This window comes from Elgaria multicarinata, chromosome 10 (assembly GCF_023053635.1).
Source record: "Elgaria multicarinata webbii isolate HBS135686 ecotype San Diego chromosome 10, rElgMul1.1.pri, whole genome shotgun sequence".
Taxonomy (NCBI): domain Eukaryota; kingdom Metazoa; phylum Chordata; class Lepidosauria; order Squamata; family Anguidae; genus Elgaria; species Elgaria multicarinata.
The window spans coordinates 11,209,270-11,231,286 of record NC_086180.1 but is presented as its reverse complement, the minus strand read 5'-3'; the positions used below and the strand labels follow the sequence as shown (position 1 = coordinate 11,231,286).

Genomic DNA, 22,017 nt, shown 5'->3' with positions numbered 1-22,017 from the left:
TACAAACAACATGCAATACGTGTTTTCTGTGCAACACATAGTATTGACTACACTGGACCACCAAAAAGATGGGTATTAGCCTGTTATAGTTATTATTTGATTTGCATTTCTTGCATCTGCAATTCCATTGTGAAGCCCAGCTTGGTTCGCACACCATTTTCCAACCTAGTCCCCCACAAATGTTTTGGATTACAGGTCCTACCATCTCAGACTTTTGACCATGTTGGCTGGGAAACATGGGACTTCCAATCCCAACCTTCTGGAGGACACCAGCTTGTGAAAGGCTGCTGCAGAAGTACCTTCTCAGCTTGCATTTGAGCAGTACTGAGATGTCACAGATTCTATAAAACCCAGGTGTTCTGCAGCTTTGACGGCAATGGGTCTGTGGTTATGGGAGAGTACTGGACTAGATTAAATAGCTGTCCACCTTCATACTGCCATGATTAAAAGTCTATGGCAGCCTTTCCCAACCTAGGACTCTCCAGATGTTTGGGACTACAAGTCCCAGCCTCCCTGGCCACTGGCCTTGCTGGCTGTGGTTGATGGTAGTAGAATTCCAAAACACTCAGAGGGTTCCAGGCTGGAGAAGGTTGAACTAAGGCCTTAGCTAGACCTAAGGTTTATCCCGGGATTGTCCCGGGGTCATCCCTGTTCATGTAAATGACACACAGGATATCCCGGGAGCAGGCAGGGATGACCCTGGGACGATCCCGGGATAAACCTTAGGTCTAGCTAAGGCCTAAATCTTCACTCCTATAACACTTTCTTTGGAGTACGTCCCATTGAAATTGGTGAGATTTACTCCTAAATAAACATGTTTAGGATTGAACTGGAGGCTTACTCAAGAAACAAATAAACCCCCAAGCACCACTAAATCAACCTTCTCCAATTTGGCGCCCTCCAGATCTCCTGGACTGCAACTCCCATCATTCCTTGCCAGGATGGCTAGTTTTAGTCTTGGCACAAGGTTGGGGAACACTGTATTGAATCTAAGAGACGCAGTAGTGTATTTTCCTCTTTGGTCAGCAAGGGGCTCCCAAGGGGCCGTTCAAGATTCTCCAGTTGGTTTAGAGCTGAAGGCAGACCCTTTCCTCACCCCCAGAATGTCCAGCTCCTGCCTGCAGTCAAACAACAGCAGCAGGGCTGTGTCATTTGGCCAGAGTTAGAAAGAAGCCAAGCGCTTGTCAGAAACTCGTCAGCGTTATCAGTATTCTGTCACCTTCCCGGTTGGATGCTGTGCGGAATTCTAGAAGAGCGATTCAAGAGCTCTGAGCCAAGAGGACTTTGCAGCACAAAGTACGATCCACACTCCCATGAATTTCTTTCCCCCTAGCCGCAACAGCTAAAAATATATATTTTATTGTTAGCAAGATGTCAAATAATGATGTATCGGAATTTCTCTGTGCCTTAAATTATACACGAGCATGAAAGAAAATGCAGTTCCATAATTCACTGCCTATATTCTAGACCTGGGATGGCCAAATTCTCAATTTCTCTTTTCTTTGTTTCTTTTTCTTTTTTCAGGCTGCTCTATTCTCTAGACACTGGTCTGGGATAGGGTGCAGGGATTTGGAAGTATAGATTGCCATACAAATTACAACCTTTCTCCCAGCACCCCTGGATGGCCAGGCATAAAAGTACATTTGATGAATGCAAGGTACTTGGGGCAGAGACCTGTCCTCTTGCAAGTTGTGCAATGCCACTCATAGTGATGGCACTAAATGAACCACCTATCAGTAAGGGCTTCACACATATGGAGCGTTTGTGCACAGATATAAGCAGGACATTATTACATGCCACATCCAAGAGAAAGAGAGGGAGAGAGAGGCAGATGTACCATTAGACAGTGACCTAGTTCACACATAACCACAACCCAGAGTATAGGTTGAGTATGGGTTTTCATTGAATTGTGGGTTGTCATTATGTGCAAACCCTGCACTACGGTTTAACTATGGGTTGTTGACCACAAACAACCCAGAGTTCATGACCCAACAGCAAGTCATGGGTTCTCTTCTTGGGTTGTTCATGGTTAACAACCCATAATTAAAGCATAGTGCAGGGTTCACACATAATGACAAGCTACAATTCAATGACAACCCAGGGCTTTGCTAGACCTGCCGGGATAAGCCGGCAGGGAGGCGGGGCGACGATGCGCTGACGTTAGCGCGCGCCACCCCGGCTTCCAGACGCGGGACGCGCAGGGACATCGGGATCCCTGCAGCGTCCGCCATTTTTTTTTTAAGTTTAAAGGGGCCACGTGCGGCCCGAAGACTCCGGACCAGGTAAGTCCTTTTTTAAAAAAACTAAGCCCCCCCCAAGACATCCCCCCAGCCCCCCCCATCCCTGATGCCTGTGCCATCCGCCCTCCCTGTCCCCGGCCTTGCCCGGGCGGCAGCGCCTGCCGCTTCCCCGGGTGGCGGCACCCCCCCCTCCACGCCGGGCATTGCCCGGGCAGCGGCGCCCGCCACTCTCTCTCTCACCTGCCCTCCCCCCTTGCCATCCCCAATGCCTGCTCTCCCCCCTCCTGCCGGGTCTGGCCTTTCCCCCCCCCCCGCCCCGGTGCCGTGCCCAGTCCGCGGCTTTTTACGGCTACTCGCGAGTAAGCGAGTAGCCGCAAAAAGCCACGGAAGTCTCTAGACGTTCTGCAGCTCCGGCCTCAGGCCAGAGCTGCGGAAAAGGCGCGGCATAAGCGACTTCGCTTATGGCGCGTTAGAGGAGGCTTCAGTGCAGCCTGGGGCCGGATTCCCCTGTGCGTCATGTGGACGCACAGCAGGGAAACCGGCTCTCAAGGCGCGCTAAGGCCTCGTCTAGCAAGGCCCCACACTCAACCCGTACTCTGAGTTGTCGTTACATGTGAACCAGGCTAGAGACTGCAGCCAAGCAAGAAGGGAAAATGATAATTTATATACTAGCTCTGCCCTGCTCAGTGGGGATCATGCATCTTCAAGGCGCCATACAAACCGGAAGGCAACTTCTTGTGCTATTGCCCTCACGGCATGCTTGTGGGCTTCCCACAGGCATCTGTTTGGCCCATGTGCCAACAAAAGGCTGGACTAGATGGGCCTTTGATCTGACTCAGCACAGTTCCTCTTGTGTTCCTATGTTCATTCCAGCCTCTTCCCACACCACCACCACTTCCATTATGATTCATAAAGAAAACAGCATTCATATTGTTTGTGGCCCAGAGAATATTTATTGATGTGCAGTCAAATATATTGAATAAATCCAGTCCAATCAAATCAAACTTCCCTCCAACAACTGCAGCATGAGAATGAAGGAGAGCCCTGCCACCTTTACCACTGTTTTTGAAAACATCAAGCAGAGTAGGAGTAGGAGTAGTGATACTAACAATGAAAATGAAAATAGAGGTAGCATGGGATGTGCAGACAGCTTGCTCTGGGTAGGGTGACCATATGGAAAGGAGGACAGGGCTCCTGTGTCTTAAAACAGTTGTATAGAAAAGGGAATTTCAGCAAGTGTCATTTGTATGCATGCAGTATACAAAAGAGGGCAGGGCTCCTACAGCTTTAACTGTTGGGGTGAAGAGGGAATTTCACCAGGTGCTGCATGCATACAAATGACACCTGCTCAAATTCCCTTTTCTATACAACTGTTAAAGATGCAGGAGCCCTGACCTCCTTTCTAGAATGGATCTTGAAGAGCGAGGGCTTCAGCATGCTTACAACTTCAGTGTCTTTATTTATGCTATATAATTTGGGGCTGTTAGTAAATATTGTGTAACCTTTTGGTTGTAAGTATCTTCATTAAGTGGGATGATAGTATAGGCTGCCTATACGTTTCTAAGCCCAATTCAAGGTGCTGGTTTTAACCTATAAAGCCCTACATGGCTTGGGAACGCAATACCCAATGGAACGCCTCTCCCGTCATGAACCTACCCGTACACTGCGCTCAACATCTAAGGTCCTCCTCCGAGTGCCTACTCCGAGGGAAGCTCGTGGGATGGCAACAAGGAAGGGGGCCTTTTTTTGTGGTCCCCCCCCTCCGACTGTGGAATAATCTCCCCGATGAGGCTCGCCTGGAGCCAACACTGTTATCTTTCAGGAGCCAGCTCAAGACTTTTCTCTTCTCCCAGGCATTTAATAGCATTTAACAACGCTAAGTTTGTTTTTAAAAGACCCCAGAACTGTTGTTTTTAAATGGATAATGTTGTTTTTATATTGTTGTCCATATGTTTCTGGTGGTTTTTTTTTAAAATTTTATACTTTTTTAATGTTTACTGTTTTAAACTGTTGTAAACCGCCCAGAGAGCTTCAGCTATTGGGCGGTATAAAAATGTCATAAATAAATAAATAAATAAATAAATGATATGGTCACACTACCTCTAGGGTTGGAGAGATGCACTTACACATAGTCACATAGGGCCAAATTCAATGTTTTCCCCCAACTTGCATTAGCACCACGGTAATCTGAGGCCTCATTTACACCAAGCAGAATATTGCGCTATGAAAGTGGTATGAAAGCGGTATATAAAAGGCAGGTGCCACACCAAGCAGGATATAGAGGTATGAAAGCTGTCTATGGTATGTGTCAATGGGCCCCAACAGTTGTCAGTGCACTTCGATATCACTATAAAGCAGGAGTGTGGCTCCTGCCTTTTATATACTGCTTTCATACCACTTTCATAGTGCAATATCCTGCTTGGTGTAGATTAGGCCTGAGAGTCAATTGAGACTTTTTTTCTTTTTGTATTTGCCCTCTGTCGGGGGGGGGGGGGGGATGGGGGGGGGAGATTCATCAACCTCCCCCTCAGAGCACAATGGTCCAAATCTGAATGGGGGCCATGTGGCCTTACACAGGAGTAGGTAACTATCACACATAGCTATACTATGTGTTATTGGCAGAACATTTAGTTTGGCTCTGAGTATATCACCTACTACATCTCCATAGCCAGTAATACTCAATTGCAACCTCTCACAACCTGGTGCTCTCCAGATGGTTTGGACAACACCTCCCATCATCCCAGAACTTTGGTCATGCTAGATGGGAAATATGGGAGTTGTAGTCCAAGAAATCTTGAGGGCATCAGTAAGGGGAAGGTGGCTTTAGTGCTATCACCATTTCATACCTGAAAGGATTGTGCTTCAATTCCCATGAAAGTTAAAACCAGCCTCTCCCAAAGTGATGCTCTCCAGATGCATTTGGAACGTAACTCCCATCATCCCCAGCCAACATGGCCAATGCTTTGGAATAATGTGAGTTTTAGGCCATAACCTATAGAGGACACCAAGATGGGGAAGGAAGCTTTAAGCCCTTGTGATAAATCAGTCCTTGAAATAAAAGATGATAATAGGATATTGAGAGGTTGTGATGAACAACATCTGGTTTTTCAGAATAAGAGCTTTTCTACACGAGGTTGTTAATTGCTGAATCTACTTTCAGTTTTGTTGCGGAACTGAGATCCAACCTCAAAGCAAAGAGGTTTTTCCCCCCTGTTTTTCCACTACATAACCTCTAGGTGGAGCTGTGCTATAGCAGAATAGCACAAATACACAAGTACAAACAGCGCTTTCAGAAATAATACCCCATTTTTTCCCCGTTCGTAAAAAAATTATAATATGGGGAAATGCTCGGGGGTGGGGGTGGAAACAGAAGTGAAACTGGTGGCTCACAGTGTGGTAGAGCCCAAAAACAACTGGGGGTAAGGCATCAAGAGTGCACAATAAATCCCACTTCTAGTAAAGCTCTCAGAGAACAAGCAAACTATCCTAGAGTCTATCCTGGAGAAAACGGATAGTATGGAACTGCTTGCAACTAAAGAACACTCCCCCACCCAAACTGAGAACAAATGTTTTACTGCACCAAGATTAAGGGCATAACCTTATGTACGTTTAGACAGCAAAGGTCCTACAACTCCCAGTATTCCCCAGCCAGCATGGTTGGCTGAGGAATGCTGGGAGTTGTAGGATTTTTTTTTTCTGTCTAAATATGCATAGGATTGTGCCCTAACTTGGGTGATTAAAAAAAAGAGAGAGAGAGAGACTGCTTTAGGGATGGGATCCGTACATCTGAAACTGCCTTATACCATGTCAGGCCGTGGGTCTACGTACTCCAGGATTATCTCCTGTAATTGGCAGTAGCTCTCCAAAGATTCAAGAAGAGAGGCCATTCTGAGCCCTGCCTCAAGAACCTGTAGAGCAGCCTTTCTCAACCTGGGGCGCTCCAGATGTGTTGGACTACAACTCCCAGAATGCCCCAGCCTGCTGGCTGGGGCATTCTGGGAGATGCAGTCCAACACATCTGGAGTGCCCCAGGTTGAGAACCACTGCTGTAGAGTGACATACTTGGTATTGAATGGGGAACCTTCCAGTATCAAAGGCAGTAAGCCTATATACACCAGTTGCTGAGGGACATGGGTGGGAGGGCAGTGTTGTGCCCGTGTCCTGCTTGTGGTTCCTGATCAGTTGCTGGTGGGCCCCTGTGTGAACAGAGGGCTAGACTAGATGGACCCGTGGTCTGATCCAGCAGGGCTCTTCTTATGTTCTTATGACAATGCATGTGTTGCACCACTAAGCTATAGCCCCTCTGATACGCAGTGTACGTGTCCTGGAGTTGTCCCCAAGCAACTGGCGTTACAGTGGGGGCTCCTTAGCTATCATGCTAAAGGCCAAATCTCTGAGCAAATCTCTGCTCTGTGAATTTTCCCAGTCCCCTTCTTAAATCCACATGCTACCCGTTGACCATTCCTAGGCCGTAGCTAGACCTCAGGTTTATCCCAGGATTGTCCTGGGGTCAAACCTGTTCATCTAGGTGCCACACAGGGCACCCAGCACTCAGGCAGGGACGAACCTGGGATGATCCTGGGTTAAACCTTAGGTCTAGCTACGGCCCTACTCTCCGGCCATCATGTTTCAGAAAGTCAGCACCTGAGGAGCCGAGCTGTCAAGCGGAGGAAGGGTTGGAGACCAAAAGTCAAAGAGGAGATCGCAGAGATTCCAAGGCAGCCTTTTGAAGTAGCGGGAAGGAAAGCTTTGCCTGGAAGAGGTTTAACCCAGCACATTAAGGGGTCAAAGACCCTGAAGATTCCACTTCCAAGGACTCATTGACTTGGCGACCCACCTTTTCGGTGAGACGGTAGGGCTGGCAGCCAGCAAGCAATGAATATGTATGAGTTGGTGATGCTACAGAAACTCTGCCAGGCTTCTTCCCCCAGTTATGCAGAAAACGAGACGTCTGTTTCACACACGTAGGAAAATTAAGAGAGCCTTGCTATAAGCCCACAGGGATTTTGTCAGCTTGTCTGCCCACATGTCCCTCTGTTTTGGAGTCAGGAGCTGCCAGCTCTGGGACTGAGAGCTCCCAGTTCCGAGTACTTATGATGAGCCACCTGGGGCTACCAGGACTGGCGTCAAGGGTCGGCATAGTTGGGCATCTGCTGAGGACCCACGTCCCAGCATGGGCCCAGTGAGAGGAGTCCCCTGGAGTTAATTGTCCTCTTCATCACTGCATCCTGCTTGTTCACCTGCCTCTTGCTCTGGCCCAGCCAAGGATGGTTGTGAGAAGGAGTGGGGGGGCGATGCTGCTATCTGCTTGCTTACTGGCTCTCTGCCCGTCAAGGAGGCAAGGCATGGCAGTGAGGAGGAGGAAGATGAGGAGCAGGACCAGCTGGTGACAATGGGGGTGAGAAAGTAAACTCACTGAGGGAGGGGGCCCATGGGGTGAGCATGTCTTGTCCAAGGGCTCTCCAAAACTTGGAGCCAGCACTGAGGGCTACAAGTTGGAGCACCACCCTCAGCAGTGAACTGTCCCCAAGGCATTAGAGGACTCCGTGGACTGCAAGAAGATCCAACCAGTCCATACGCCAGGAAATAAAGCCAGACTGCTCACTTGAGGGAATGCTATTAAAGGCAAAACTGAAGTACTTTGGCCACATAATGAGAAGACAGGACACCCTGGAGAAGAGGCTGATGCTAGGGAAAGTGGAAGGCAAAAGGAAGAGGGGCCGACCAAGGGCAAGATGGATGGATGATATTCTGGAGGTGACGGACTTGACCTTGGGGGAACTAGGAGTGGCAACGGCTGACAGAAAGCTCTGGCGTGGGCTGGTCCGTGAAGTCACGAAGAGTCGGAAGCGACTGAACGAATAAACAACAACAAACCCACATGCCCAGTTCTTTCAGGCTCTCCTCACAGGGCTTTGTTTCCAGACCCCGGAACATCCCTGTTGCCTTCTTCTGAACACGCTCCAGCTTGTCTGCGTCCTTCTTGAAGTGTGGTGCCCAGAACTGGACGCAACACTCAAGATGAGGCCTCACCAGTGCCAAATAGAGGGGAACCAGGACCTCGTGTGATTTGGGAGCTATACTTCTATTAACGCATTTGCTTTTTTTTTTTTTTGCAGCCACATCATACTGTTGGCTCATATTAAGGCATAAGAACAATCACCTTCTCCCACTGCTGTCATCCTCCCTATTTTTCCTGAACTGGTAATCAGAGGCCTCTGGTGCCTCTGATCCTGGAGACAGCACCTAACCATCATTAGTAACCACCAATCCTTTCCTAATGCCCTTTTAAAGTCCTTTAAATCTGAATATTTAGTGGTGCAGAATACGTTTCAGAAGCCAGCAGCATACATTCCAGGGAACCAGAGGTCTGGATTCAAAGGTTCCCTTCCTCTGATGGAAGAACTCCTTCTCTGATTAAAAGACCCCCTTCCTTTAGTGGAAGGAAACTTTGGATCCAACCACAAGTCTCTTACATCATGCATTATCTTTCTCTGCACATGCAGGCTTTATTTCTCTGCCTATCCAGTCCTGGCAAGAGAAGAGTTCCCTGAACATGTACAGAGTATCCTTCCCTCAACACATATTCATTTTGAGGGTAAGGGGAGGGAGTTTTCTAGGTGGACCAGAGTATCCCATATCCCTTATTATATACATTAAGCAGTGAACATAGGATTGGATCAGATGATTTCTCAATTCAGGGCTAGCCTGGAGCTCTTGCCATTGGTTGAAACACAAGATCATTCATAACCAGTAGTGTTCAGATCGTCAACACTCTGATAGCATCAGATTAGTTAGCCAGACTTCTCGTTATCCTGTTTCAGCACCCATTTGTGTGAGATAGATAGATAGATAGATAGATAGATCAAAGAAAGGAGAACTTGATGGTCTTACCTGTTTGAATGATTTCTTCTTTAGCAGCCTGGAAAAAAAGAAAAGGAAAATGACACCAACATTAGATTACATCTGACCTGAGCAGGGTGAATGAGGGTATCCAATGTACATTTCTGGAAAGGTATCAAAGTAAAAGCATCCATTTAAAAACAAACAACAAAAAACCAGCAAAACAAAATCTGCCTAGCCCAGTGTTCTGTTTCCAGCAGAGGTCAATTAGAGCTCACAACCAAGGCATGAAAGTGATGCTCATTGGACATTGGACAACTGGTAGTTAGAAGAATATAGAGATATACAACTCTGGGAATTCCATTCCATTTAAGCCCAACAGGACTCCTCAGCAGTTCCATTCTGGTAAGCAACAGCAGACTGTAGTGGATTTTCCCCCCATTCCAGAAGTATTTTGCACTTTTTTGGGGGGGGGGGTAGGGGTTCTGCCATTTGCACAAATTGTAATTTGCACAAATGATAATTTCTAACGACAACAACATTGGGATCATAAAATTTGCATAAATGATGATGTAACTTTTAAAAAATATATATTGGTGATTGTGCCCATGTGCACACAATTGCAAGTCTGCCTGTGGACTAGGCAGCCCTGCAAGGTATATTCCCCTCTTGTCAATATTCTTGTCAGTTTCATCCTCTTCACACACTTCTTGGTTTAGCTCAGCAGAGCCATATTCAAAGAACATGTCAAAGAATATGTCAATTTCCCCCCCACCCCAACTCCCCTTCCCTTGGGAAGTGTGGAAGGGAAGGTTGAAATTGGGAAGTATGGAATATGGCTCTGCTGGGCTAAATGAAGTAGTGTGCGGAGTGGATGAAACACCACACTTCTGTAGGGTATTGACAAGATGGGAATAGGACTCTCTGTGCGGCTACACAGTAGATAGGTGGACTTGTGACTGTGGGCTCATCTACACCAAGCAGGATATTGCACTATGAACGTGGTATATAAAAGGCAGGAGCCACACGCAGCGGTATGAAAGTGGTATATGGTATGTGTCAATGGGTCCCAACAATTGTCAGTGCACTTCTGTACCGCTATAAAGCAGTAGTGTGGCTCCTGCCTTTTATTTACCACTTTTATACTGGAATATCCTGCTTGGTATAGATGTGCCCCATGTGCACTTGTGTAAGAATGAAAGGAAAGGGAAGGGAAGGAACCTCTCATGCAAGCACTTGAGTCATTGCTGACTCCTAGAGGGACGCCTGCTTTCGCTGACGTTTTCTCGGCAGACTTTGTAGCGGGGTGGTTTGCCCTTGCCTTCCCCAGTCGCAGTTACCTTTCCCCCAGCTAGCTGAGTACTCATTTTACCGACCTTGGAAGGACAGAAGGCTGAGTCGACCTGAGCCGGTTGCCTGAGAACCAGCTTCTGCTGGGATCGAACTCAGGCCGTGGGGAGAGTTTCAGCTGCAGTAACTGCCGCTTACCACTCTGCGTCACACGAGGCTCTACTTGTGTAAGAACACAACTTTTTTAAAAAAATAATAATTATGACACCATTTGTGCAAATTTCAACATTCCCTCCCCACCTCAGCTCAAATTTGCGGAAATTACTGCCACTAAAACCAGAACAACAAAACAGAATCTGCATATTGGCTTGACTCAGTATAGACTCAGGCCTTAGCTAGACCTAAAGATTATCCCAGGCAAATGGAGGGGTTGTCCCTGCCTGCTCCTGGGATCCCCTGTGTGTCATTTGGATGCACAGGGATGATCCCAGGACGATCCCTGGATATAGGCCTGGTCTAGCCATGGCCTGAGTCGACGTCAGCAGGGGGAAGCGGAAGGGAATCTGGAGAGCTGAATTGGAAAAATCTGCCACATTTTCACGTCCGAAATGGAATTTTCATGCATTCCTAGAGGTAGACTGCTTTTGTAAATGGAGGCCCCATCGCTCTACAATGGCTCAGTAACACTGATAAGTTTATGAAGGACAAACTGGGTAAGTCTGTCTAGTTTGTTCTATACTGCTCTGCTCCCTCTCGCCTCCCGCTCCCCAATCCATATTCAGGAACGGTGTTGCCTCTAAGTGAATAAACAGCTGTTCTCCAATGCACTAATAAGACTCCATAAATAATAAGTTTCACATAAACAGCGTGAGCTAATAAACCCAAATTTCTGAATGGGCCATTCTGTAGTATTGCACTGCTGTGCCAAAAAAACTTAGTGTCTGGTGGCTAGAGGAATACCTTTCAAAAGCTAATTAAACTTACAATTCCTGAGGGATGGAGGGCAGGGGTCGGGGAGACAAGCAAACATGTATCCTGTCAGCTTTTCAGAGACTCAAACAAGTGGAAACTGAAGCAAATGGAAGCCTCTAACTGTGCCATCTTTCTCCATGTGCTCAGTTTTAGGGCAGGAAAAAAGAAAGAAAGAGAAGCTGAACTCATGGAGAAAGATGGCACAGTTAGATTAATGTCTGAGCAAACAGATTTTACAGCACTTAAAAAAAAACCTGCAAAAAAAAAGAAAAGGAAGGAAGGAAAAGGGGAAAAAAAGCCGCATCCATCCAGGGCACTAATGTCTATATCATCATGCAATCTACCTATTGCCTCTCAGACCTATTTGCATGTGAAGCAACCACCACAGGGCGTCAGAAAAAGAAAAAGAAAATAGAATTAATGTGAGCCTACAGAAGTCGGCAACAACCAACACAAGTAGTACCCAGGAAAAATAACTTGCCCGTCAATGCAAATTTTGAGGAATGAGGGACAAATAGAAACCCCTTTTTTTGTGTGTGCTTATGAACTACCTTCCTGTAGAGAGTCGGCATAGTTAAAATCAGGGTTTTCTGCTCAAATTTGTTCACTCAAGGCTGAACACAGGCAATAGTTCTGTTACTGCTTCTCGGCAAACAGGTTGTGCTGGGTTTTTTTAAACGCTTCCAAAAACCTGCAATATCTGTTTGACCAGAAACAAACATGGGGAGACAAAAACAGGACTTATACTAATCCTGTCAGACTAATTTGATCTCATTTTTTGTTCGGGTAACCTCCCTTGTGGACTGTGGGAATGCTGTGGACGTCATATATCTTGACTTCAGCAAAGCTTTCGACAAAGTGCCCCATTATATTCTGATTAACAAACTAGCTAAAAGTGGGCTAGATGGAACAACTATTAGGTGGATTCACAGTTGGCTACAGAATCGGACTCAAAGAGTACTTATCAATGGAACCTTCTCAAACTGGGGAGAGGCAATGAGTGGGGTACCACAGGGCTCAGTCCTGGGCCCAGTGCTCTTCAACATTTTTATTAATGATTTGGACGAGGAGGTGCAGGGAACGCTGATCAAATTTGCAGATGACACAAAATTGGGTGGGATAGCTAATACCCTGGAAGACAACCTTTTAAGTATTTGAAGAGTGCTATCATGTCTCCCCTCCATCTTCTCTTCTCCAAGCTGAACATGCCCAGTTGTTTCAGTCCCTTACTGAGGGAGGGAGACCATGGAAGGTATCTTGCTCAAGGGCCCCCAGAAATGTGGAGGGCACGGGATCAAGCAAACGGCAGAGTCCAAAGAAAGAGAAGCACCATAGAGATCCTAGCCATTCAGCCTTTGGGAAAGGAAATGCAACGTCTCCACTCTAACGTATCTGTTTGTGTTTATCATAGAGGCCTCTTGGTCCCTGTCACTGCACAGTCTAGGAGTCTCTGCTGCCCTGACATAAAAGGGTCCAGGAGACAATGGCAAGGTTCTGAAAAGGATAGGAGGAAGAGCCTTTTATTCGGCTTTTTTGTCTTGTTCGGGGGAGTTTTGGTAAGCCTTCAGTGTGAGACGGTGGGGAGGGGGGGAGGAAACCGAGAGTCAGGTTGCAAAGTTTCATTCGCGCTTCCCAACCACAAGGAAAAAAGGAATGTTGGGAACGTGCTCCAAACTATTTTACGAAAGGTCCCTTCCGTAGCATCCCAGTGTGGAGTGTTCCTCGACATCTATTGGCCACGGGCATTTGCAGGTTACATGAGAGAAAGAGATCTATTATTATTGGGAGAGAACCCCGAGGATTTCCTCTGGAGTATTTCACAGGGTAAGTCCCTTGCAGGCCTGGGGAAGAGATGGCAGTTCATGTTTTGCAACACTGGTGCACTGACAAGAAGTGAATGAACACAGATCCGCTGCTCTTCCGCCTTGGCTTAGACTCCATTTGGACAACCCAAGGGTTACATCATTCGCAACAGAGGACATGATCCAATGGGGAGTTCTCTTGCACGTGCCCCAATGAAGCTAACGGGAGCCATGCAGAGGCTCGTGCATGAGAACGTCACACTTGGATTGGGCCCTGAAGCTTTCACACCGAGGCGAATGAAGCTAACGGGAGCCATGCAGAGGCTCGTGCAAGAGAACGTCCCACTTGGATTGGGCCCTGAAGCTTTCACACAGAGGTGAACCTCTTGCAATTGGTCAGAAGCAAGCTCTCCTACAATAATATTCATTCACAACCACCGGCCCTGGTCCCAGTTTGAGAGAATAGCAATTAAACTGCACCACAGCCACCCTTTGGCAGGAGCAGATCTACTCAGAATCATGCAATCTAATACCCTTTCTCAAGCCAATCCATTACACACACGCACACACGGAAAAGAAAAGAGAAGGCTATGTTAGCAAAAGAGAAAGTTGGAAACAAACAAAGTTCTTCTATTACTCTACAAATTAAAACCTTAAGGCAGTTCTGGGCCGTTGTGCCAAGCAGTAATTCCGTGCAGGAGTCAAGCAGATCATCACACAATCAGACCCACTGGGATGGGGTGCGGGTGGGGGCAGGGGGGAACAGAGAGAGAGAATTTTTAAAAAAGCCCCCAGGAAGAACAAAGTTTGGAAGTTGGAGGGAGGGAGGGAAGCTGTCTTCCCATCATCATCCACGTATTGCAAATTGATGACGATGATGATGATGATGATGATGATGATGGTAGAGGAAATAAATTTGGGGAAGAGATGATTGTGTGTGGGGTGTGTGTGTGTGTGTGTAAGGGGGGGGGTCCCTTTCGTTTTCTTGGACTCCACTTACTTGTTCATCCGCGGAAGTCTTAAACTGCACCAGAGCGGCGGCTGCTATTAAGCACAGTGACAGGAGAACCATCCCGATGCTAAGTCCCTTGAAAGAGAGGAGCGGTGGGTAGGTGGGGGGTTCTTATATACACGGATTTAAAAGGGGGGAAAAATGCACTTCAGGCAGAAAAAGGCCCGGGAGGAGCGGCTGGGTGGGAGGCACGTGGCGTGCAGGGGGAGAATTCCCCGATTCCAACGGGCGCTTGGGACACCCCGCCGCCGGCGCGTTCCTCTCCCTGTCCGCACCCTCGGCGCTTTTGCGCGGCAGCTCCTCGGGCTGGAGACGGCGAGACGCGGCAGAGAGACGAGGCGAGGGGCGGAGAAAGCCGGATCGGGAGGAGGCGGAGGCGGGGAAGGGGTGGGGGCGACTCCTGCCGACCTGGAGGCGCGGGCCGGCCCCTTTGGAACACCCCACCCGGGCGCAGGGGGCTTGGGCGTGAAGGCAAAGGGCCGGTGCGCGCCGCTGCCGCCGCTGCTCTCGACGCAACCTGCCGGGCGCCTTAATAAAGCCGCTGCCGGGCGCCCCCCCCCCCCCGGTCCTCCACGCCCCACCTCCTTGGCCGCGACGTCAAGGAGCCCCCTGTCCACGCTCTCGCCGGGCGGGAAGAGAGGCATCGCCTTCCCCCCACCCCACGCCCCCACGCCCGAGCGGGGCGCGCAGAGCATCGCTCCGCTGCGCGCCCGGCGGCGCACAGCCGCACCGTCGCCAGGCGGCGCACCGAGAGCGCCCGGCCCGCCTGCATCCAGGAGGGGAGAAACGGCAGCGAAGCCCCACGCTCACCCACAGGGCCGGTGCCGGACTATTTTGCGCCCTAGGCAAGGTGAGCTACTTTCACCCCACCCCACCCCAAAAATGCCAACTTTGATTTTTAAGAACAGATGTTTCCTGGAAAAAAATAAGAAGCACAAAACTTGAAACTGCTAAATTTATTTTAAAGTGCAAGAAATGTGTCATGCCAATTATAGCAAACAAATTGGAAAGGAACGTCTATGGGTCTAAAATGCATTAATAGGAATATCACCTCCAAATCATCCCCCCCCCAATTCACACGTGTGCACACACACACACTCAGCATCACTCACTCCAACCAACACAGGCATGAACACATGCATTCACTCAAAGACCCCATGCACCCCATTCACCCATACAGTCTCTCTCTCTCTTCCGGGCGTGTTCTGGAAGTCTGAATGTGGAGCCGTTCCACCCCCACCCCAGCGTCCCTCGCTTCACTTCGGCTGGGCAGGCGAGTCTCGCCCGACCAGGCCTAGCTGAATCCTCGGGCCAGGCCGGCTCACAGCCAACGCGCGTGAGTGCTGCGCTGCGCCCGGCGCCCCTCTTAGCTTGGCGCTCTAGGTGGCCGCCTGAGTGGGCTCTATGGTAGCACTGGCCCTGTTCTCCCAGGAGTCAGTGGGAGTTGGTTCGGAGCAAACATCAGAGCATACGAAGAGCCCTGCGGGGTCAGGCCGAGGGTCCATCTAGTCCAGCGTCTTGTTCACACGGTGGCCAAGCAGCTGTCAACCCACAAGCAGGACATGGTGCAACACCACTCTCCTGCCCATGTTCCTCAGCAACTGGTGTGCAAAAGCATACAGCCTCTCTGATCCTGGAGGCAGCCATAGGCGTGCGCAGCACATTTTGTTAGGGTGTGCACCCAGGGGGATTTTTTTTAAAGTTGAACATTTATTGAAGACTTAATCATAAAGGACATTTTTTTCATTCATTTATTTATTAAACACTGTAGACACTGATGCCCTACTATGCATAGAATCATAGAATAGCAGAGTTGGAAGGGGCCTACAAGGCCATCAAGTCCACCCCCCTGCTCAATGCAGGAATCCACCCTAAAGCATCCCTGACAAATGGTTGTCCAGCTGCCTCTTGAAAGCCTCTAGTGTGGGAGAGCCCACAACCTCCCTAGATAACTGATTCCATTGTCGTACTGCTCTAACAGTCAGGAAGTTTTTCCTGATGTCCAGCTGGAATCTGGCTTCCTTTAACTTGAGTCCGTTATTCCGTGTCCTGCACTCTGGGAGGATCGAGAAGAGATCCTGGCCCTCCTCTGAGTGACAGCCTCTTAAGTATTTGAAGAGTGCTATCATGTCTCCCCTCAATCTTCTCTTCTCCAGGCTAAACATGCCCAGTTCCTTCAGTCTCTCTTCATAGGGCTTTGTTTCCAGACCCCTCATCATCCTGGTTGCCCTCCTCTGAACACGCTCCAGCTTGTCTGCGTCCTTCTTGAATTGTGGAGCCCAGAACTGGACGCAATACTCTAGATGAGGCCTAACCAGGGCCGAATAGAGAGGAACCAGTACCTCACGTGATTTGGAAGCTATACTTCTATTAACGCAGCCCAAAATAGCATTTGCCTTTCTTGCAGCCATATCTTGCAGCATTCGGCTTGCCTGGCGGTGGGAGGGCCGTTGCAGGTGAGGGGAGGATTGAGGAGATGGCTTCGGCTATTGGGCAGTATAAAAATGTAATAAAATAAATTAAATAAATAAATTATTGCTTGAGACATTAGGGTGTGCCTGGGCACACCCGGCACACCCCTTACGCCCACCTATGGAGGAAGTATATAGTCATCAGGGCTAGTAGCCGCTGGTAGCCTTCTCCTCCGTAAATTTGTCCAATCTCCTCTTAAACCCATCCCAATAAGTGGACATTATTACATTTTGTGGGAATGAATTCCATAGTTTAACTATGCGCTGAGGGAAGAAATCCTTCCTTTGATCTGTCCTGAATCTCCCACCAATTGGCTTCATGGGATGATTCCATTGGGTTCTAGTATTATGGGAGAGGTGGGGAAAGGTCTCTCTATCCAGTTATATCTCCTTGTGTGCACTGCCCCACTCCCTCACAACCAGGGATGGTGCTACCATTAGGCCAATAAGGAAAGCCACCGAGGGCGCAGACCTCAGAGGGGTGCAGTACTTACCTTTAAGGGTCACAGTTTTATACAAATTAGCTGTTTTAAGAAAAAACATAAAAGGAAAATATAATAGTTCAGAAACTCTTCTTGAACAGCTGAATCGAAGTTGGCAATTTTTTTTGGGGGGGAGGGGTGCAAGTAGCTCACCTTACCTAGGGCGCAAAATAGTCTGGCACCGGCCCTGCTCACAACCAAGCTTTCTTTTAAAGGGCCGCAATACCTGAAGTAGTGTCTCTTGTGTCATGAATCTTTATACTGTACATGTGAATGTGGGTCACCAGGGGAAGAGCCTTCAGTGTGGTGGCTCCCCTCCTATGGAATTCCCTGCCTCTGGAGGTCAGGCAGGCACCAACTTTGTATTCCTTTCAGCACCTCCTGAAAACATCATTGTTCTAGGAAGACTCCCCTTGATGACCGGCCATGGTTCACTTTGCATTTTGCTTCTTTTAAAGATCTATTTTAATGTGTTTTTATTCTGTTTTTATTTAATTTTATCTTGTACACCGCTCTGAAATTTTGAATGGGGAGCGGTATATAAATAGTATAAATAAATAAATAAATAAATAATGGTGGTCTCTATTAGAAGTGTGCACTCCACACTGAAAATCTGGGGGTCCAACAAACCTCCGACAGACCTCCAAAATTGCAGTGTGGTTAGGGGGCGGTTTTTAAACCATTGAAACGGTTAGATCATTCAGAGCCCCGAATGGATCCATAGGTCCGAAGGTTTTTTAAGCGATGTGAGGGCTCATTTCATGTTGATGGATAACTAACTGAACACTTCCATATTAGGAAGATGCTGTCACTGAGGGGTGAGGGAGGGGTATTTTTGAGATTGACATCTGTGCTAACCAATAGCCACAGTCTCCTCCCTGTCCCCCTCCTCCAATCACAGTGCTTAGGGGGAGGGATTGCAAATGATATAACCCATTTTCCCCCACTCTGGAACTCATTCATTTGCCAGCTCATGGAGCTAGAAAGAGTCTAAATTCTGCTCCCCATATGCACTTCATCTTCTCCCAAAAGAGCTTTCAGAGCTTTCAGAAACTAACCTACAAAAATTGAACTCCCCCATGTCTGTCAACTTGGTACCATATACCATAAGTTTAAATCCGTGTCCTGCATGTGGGTCCCTGGTCAACAGCTGCTTGGCCACTGGGTGAACAGAGTACTGGACTAGATGGGCCCTTGGTCTGATCTACCCTGGCTAGATTAGACCAAGTATGGTGGTGTGGTTAGAGTATTGCCTGGGACTCGGAAGACCTGCGTTCGAGTCCCCACTCAGCCATGAATCTCACAGGTTGACTTTGGACCAGTCACTGACTCTCTGCCTAACCTACTCTGAAGGGTCATTAAGAGGGTGAAATAGAGAGGAGGAGGATCCTGTATGCCACCTTGGGCTCCTTGGAGGATTTAAATGTTACAAATGACAAATAAAAGAAATAAACTTCTTAGGGGTGAGGATTGGTAGTGGAAAGACTATGTACAGGGAAAGGGTTAAGTAACACACACACACACACACACTGCTTCTCTGCTCCAAATCACTTCCCCAAGGTGATTTTCTTCTTTTTTAAAAAAGGAGGGGAGATCATGTACAGTTGTAGTTAATGATTACAGGCAGCCTCCTTCTCCTGTGTATATTCTTAATGAAACAACATCTTTTTGTAAAAACAAAAAACAAAAAAAACCCCTTTTCCAGTACATTAGAAATAGCTGAGAATATTATATTACACCAGCCAAACTTAATTGCTTTAAAAGATGCTAGCACTTCCAAGAGAGCATGAAATTGAGAAATTTGGTAGCCTTATTATTTCTGAATGCCAGCGCACAGAATGTATGGCAGAGGTTTAACAGCAAGACACGTGAAACCGAACTTTAAACCCAAAGTGGTATGCGCAGTGGGGAGACATGTGCTTTTTAAATTGTATCCCTCCCTTTTAAATTAAGTTTGCAAACGATGTCACTGAAGCTATGCAAAAGTTAACACAAAGTAAATGAATCAAAGTGTGACTACCATTTAAAAAGGAAATACTACTTATAAAAATGTCCTGATTTTAAGAATGCATTGTATGGTAATGTGAATGGTGCAGCATAAATCATTATTAAAACCAATGCCTAGATGATTTTTGAAGTAGCTTGAAGTTTCCATGGGACTTATTGTTACATGCTCCTTACTTTTGAGTTGTAAGAATGTCTAGTTTCTCTCTCGCACAGCTGTCTGAACAGAGTACTTGTATCAGACCGCACACTGCAATGGTCCATTTCAGGGAACCATCAGTCAGTCCTTAAGAAGCATAAACACCTTTTAAACAGCAAAAATTATTGTGGCATCTTTTTTTTGCCGGGGGTGGGGGGGACTAGCACACTGATTATGGCATATGATTTTGTAGACAATAGTCACAGAATCATAGACTCATAGAATAGTAGAGTTGGAAGGAGCCTATAAGGCCATCGAGTCTAACCCACCCGCTCAGTGCAGGAATCCACCCTAAAGCATACCTGACTGATGGTTGTCCAGCTGCCTCTTGAAGGCCTCTAGTGTGGGAGAGCCCACCACCTCCCTAGGTAACTGGTTCCATTGTCGTACTGCTCTAACAGTGAGGTAGTTTTTCCTGATGTCGAGCTGGAATCTGGCTTCCTGTAACTTGAGCCCATTATTCCGTGTCCTGCACTCTGGGAGGATCGAGAGTCCACTTCTTCAGATGCATGAAATATGACCCCATAACTTCCGCGTTCATACTCGCATGATTGGGATGAGGGTGGGATTGTAAACGTTGAGATAAGAGGGAATTAAAATGCAGAAAATACAGACAGTGAAAATTACCACATTAACAAATGGATCCAGCTTTGCACGGTTTGGAATAGCCCTTAGTTTGATATAGCAAAGCCTTCTAGCGAAGTTGTGCAGCTCTCAATGTTGGGCATGTTGTGCGCCTGCCCCATTTGAATGAAGGCATGGCCATCGGCACCCGGAGTCATGGCTCCATGGTGCTCATCAATAGGCCCTTGAGCAGGGAATCCACCCAAACCATTCCTCTTGGGGGTGGCTGCCCCACAGCAGGAGAAGTGGACAGGCATATAACTCTGTAAAAGTAGATCCGTGAACAGACTAGTATTATTGAACTGGGGCCCTTTCTACACCTAAGGGCCTTTGGGAGGGAGGGGGATGATCCCGGATTTACCTGCTTCTGGGATCGTCCCAGGGCATCCAAATAGATGTGCAATGTCCCAGAAGGGAAGAGGTATGTTGTGCCCGTCACAGCAGCCATTTAGAAAAAAGAAGGGGGGAAAAGGAGCCAGGGGCATAGTTTCACTCCGGTGAAAAAGTAAGGATTTTTTTAAAGCCCTGACCCCACTCCCCACCTCCATGTCCCTGGACTCCACCCAGCCTGGCTCCTTCCTTCCGCTGACCCCCACTACTAGTGGGGAGGAGGGAAGAAGCTGGGACGGGAGCCCACAGTCCCTGGGATCATCCCAGAACCACTGGTAAAACAGGCATAACTGAGGACTATACTTCAGCTATTGGGTGGGTATAGAAATGCAATAAATAAATAAATAAATCCTGGGAAAATAGAGGGATCGTCCCTGCCTACTCCTGGGATCCCCTGTGTGATATTTGGATGCACAGGGATGATCCCACAGAAAAAGGCAGGTGTAGAAAGCAGGGCTGTACACGGACCCCCTAGACCTTCCAAACTGGGCCCGATTCTCTTTGGGTTGATTTGAATCTCCCCCAATTTGCTTTGGATCTCTTTTAGAGAGGTCTGAATCACACCAATTTGCTGTGAGATTCAGATCTGAAGCAGTGCACATCCCTAGTAGAAAGGGCCTGGGAGCATCATGAAATTACTCCAAATCAGATATGGCTTGGGGTAGGGCTGTGAATGAATGGGTGCATGATAGTTTGCGAAGAGCAGCCTTTACAGTTTCAGATTTGGATTTGGTTTATTTCAGAAGAGCCCCACTTGGGCATCTCCTGAACCTGTCCAAACCAGTCCAACTCGATTCTGGATTTGGATGATCTGATGCACACCTCTAACTTGAAAGTGTGTCCTCTCCTACAATCATTTCCCCCTTAACACAAGCACAAGTTCAATAAGCCTCTTCATGTATCTAGGCAGCCGAGTAGAGAATGACGGAGAACCAGCCAAAACCTTCCTTCCATTATTAAGATGCACAATAGGAATTAGGGAGGGGAACTGGTTCAACATCAATACTATATAGGCAGCCAGGTTGGTCTACTGTGTAATAGGAAATGCTCTCAGGGAGAAGTCAGCTATAAAGCCACCTTCTGTGCGGTTATCCGTGGATTTGTCTTTCCCTGTTGGGTTCCTGTCTGAACAGGCCTCCTCCCTCCATGAACTTGTGCCTCCTGTCCTCCCTCTTTCCTTGATTTCATTACGAAAGGTCATGGCACAAGTGTAAAAATAACCCACCTCCTGTTGCCAAGATCCTCTGATTTTGTAAGCATTTTTTAACACAGTGCTGCCGCAGAAGCCCAGGAGATAATGCCGTTCCCATAAACTGCTAATGGATCAAAGGGCTTTTTAAACAGACAGCTGAAATGTGCGGGCTGCTTAAAAGTCTTTCGTTATGAGGTGATGTGCATGGGTCTGACCAGGAGAGAGGTAAGCATACTGGAGCAGGCTATTTTTGCACTGAATACATTATGCATTGTGGGCTCCCTTCCAGTGAATATTTAGGCAAGCACTTAATGGCTAGGATAAGCATACACAAAAGGAGGTCCATTAAGTCAGTGATGTTCAGATAGATAGATTTGTAATTTTTTTTAAAAAAAACTCATTTGTTTTCTGCTGAGATGAAGGCATCTTCAGTAACCATCTGGCACTTCATCTCAGGAAATGAGTGAGCATAATGTCGGATGTTACACTTCACATC

General features: G+C 47.6%; 1 protein-coding gene across 1 annotated transcript in view; it reads right to left on the bottom strand.

Annotated features, from left to right (window-relative positions):
* Window positions 1-22,017, bottom strand: part of ADAMTS3 (ADAM metallopeptidase with thrombospondin type 1 motif 3) — a 168,986-nt gene that overhangs the window by 139,857 nt on the left and 7,112 nt on the right. Inside the window, exons 2-4 of the mRNA XM_063136071.1 lie at window positions 14,435-14,925; window positions 14,148-14,234; window positions 9,135-9,162 (exon numbers count right to left, since the gene is read on the bottom strand). Coding sequence (XP_062992141.1) covers window positions 9,135-9,162; window positions 14,148-14,234; window positions 14,435-14,925 — 606 coding nt within the window. The remainder of the gene's footprint in view (window positions 1-9,134; window positions 9,163-14,147; window positions 14,235-14,434; window positions 14,926-22,017) is intronic.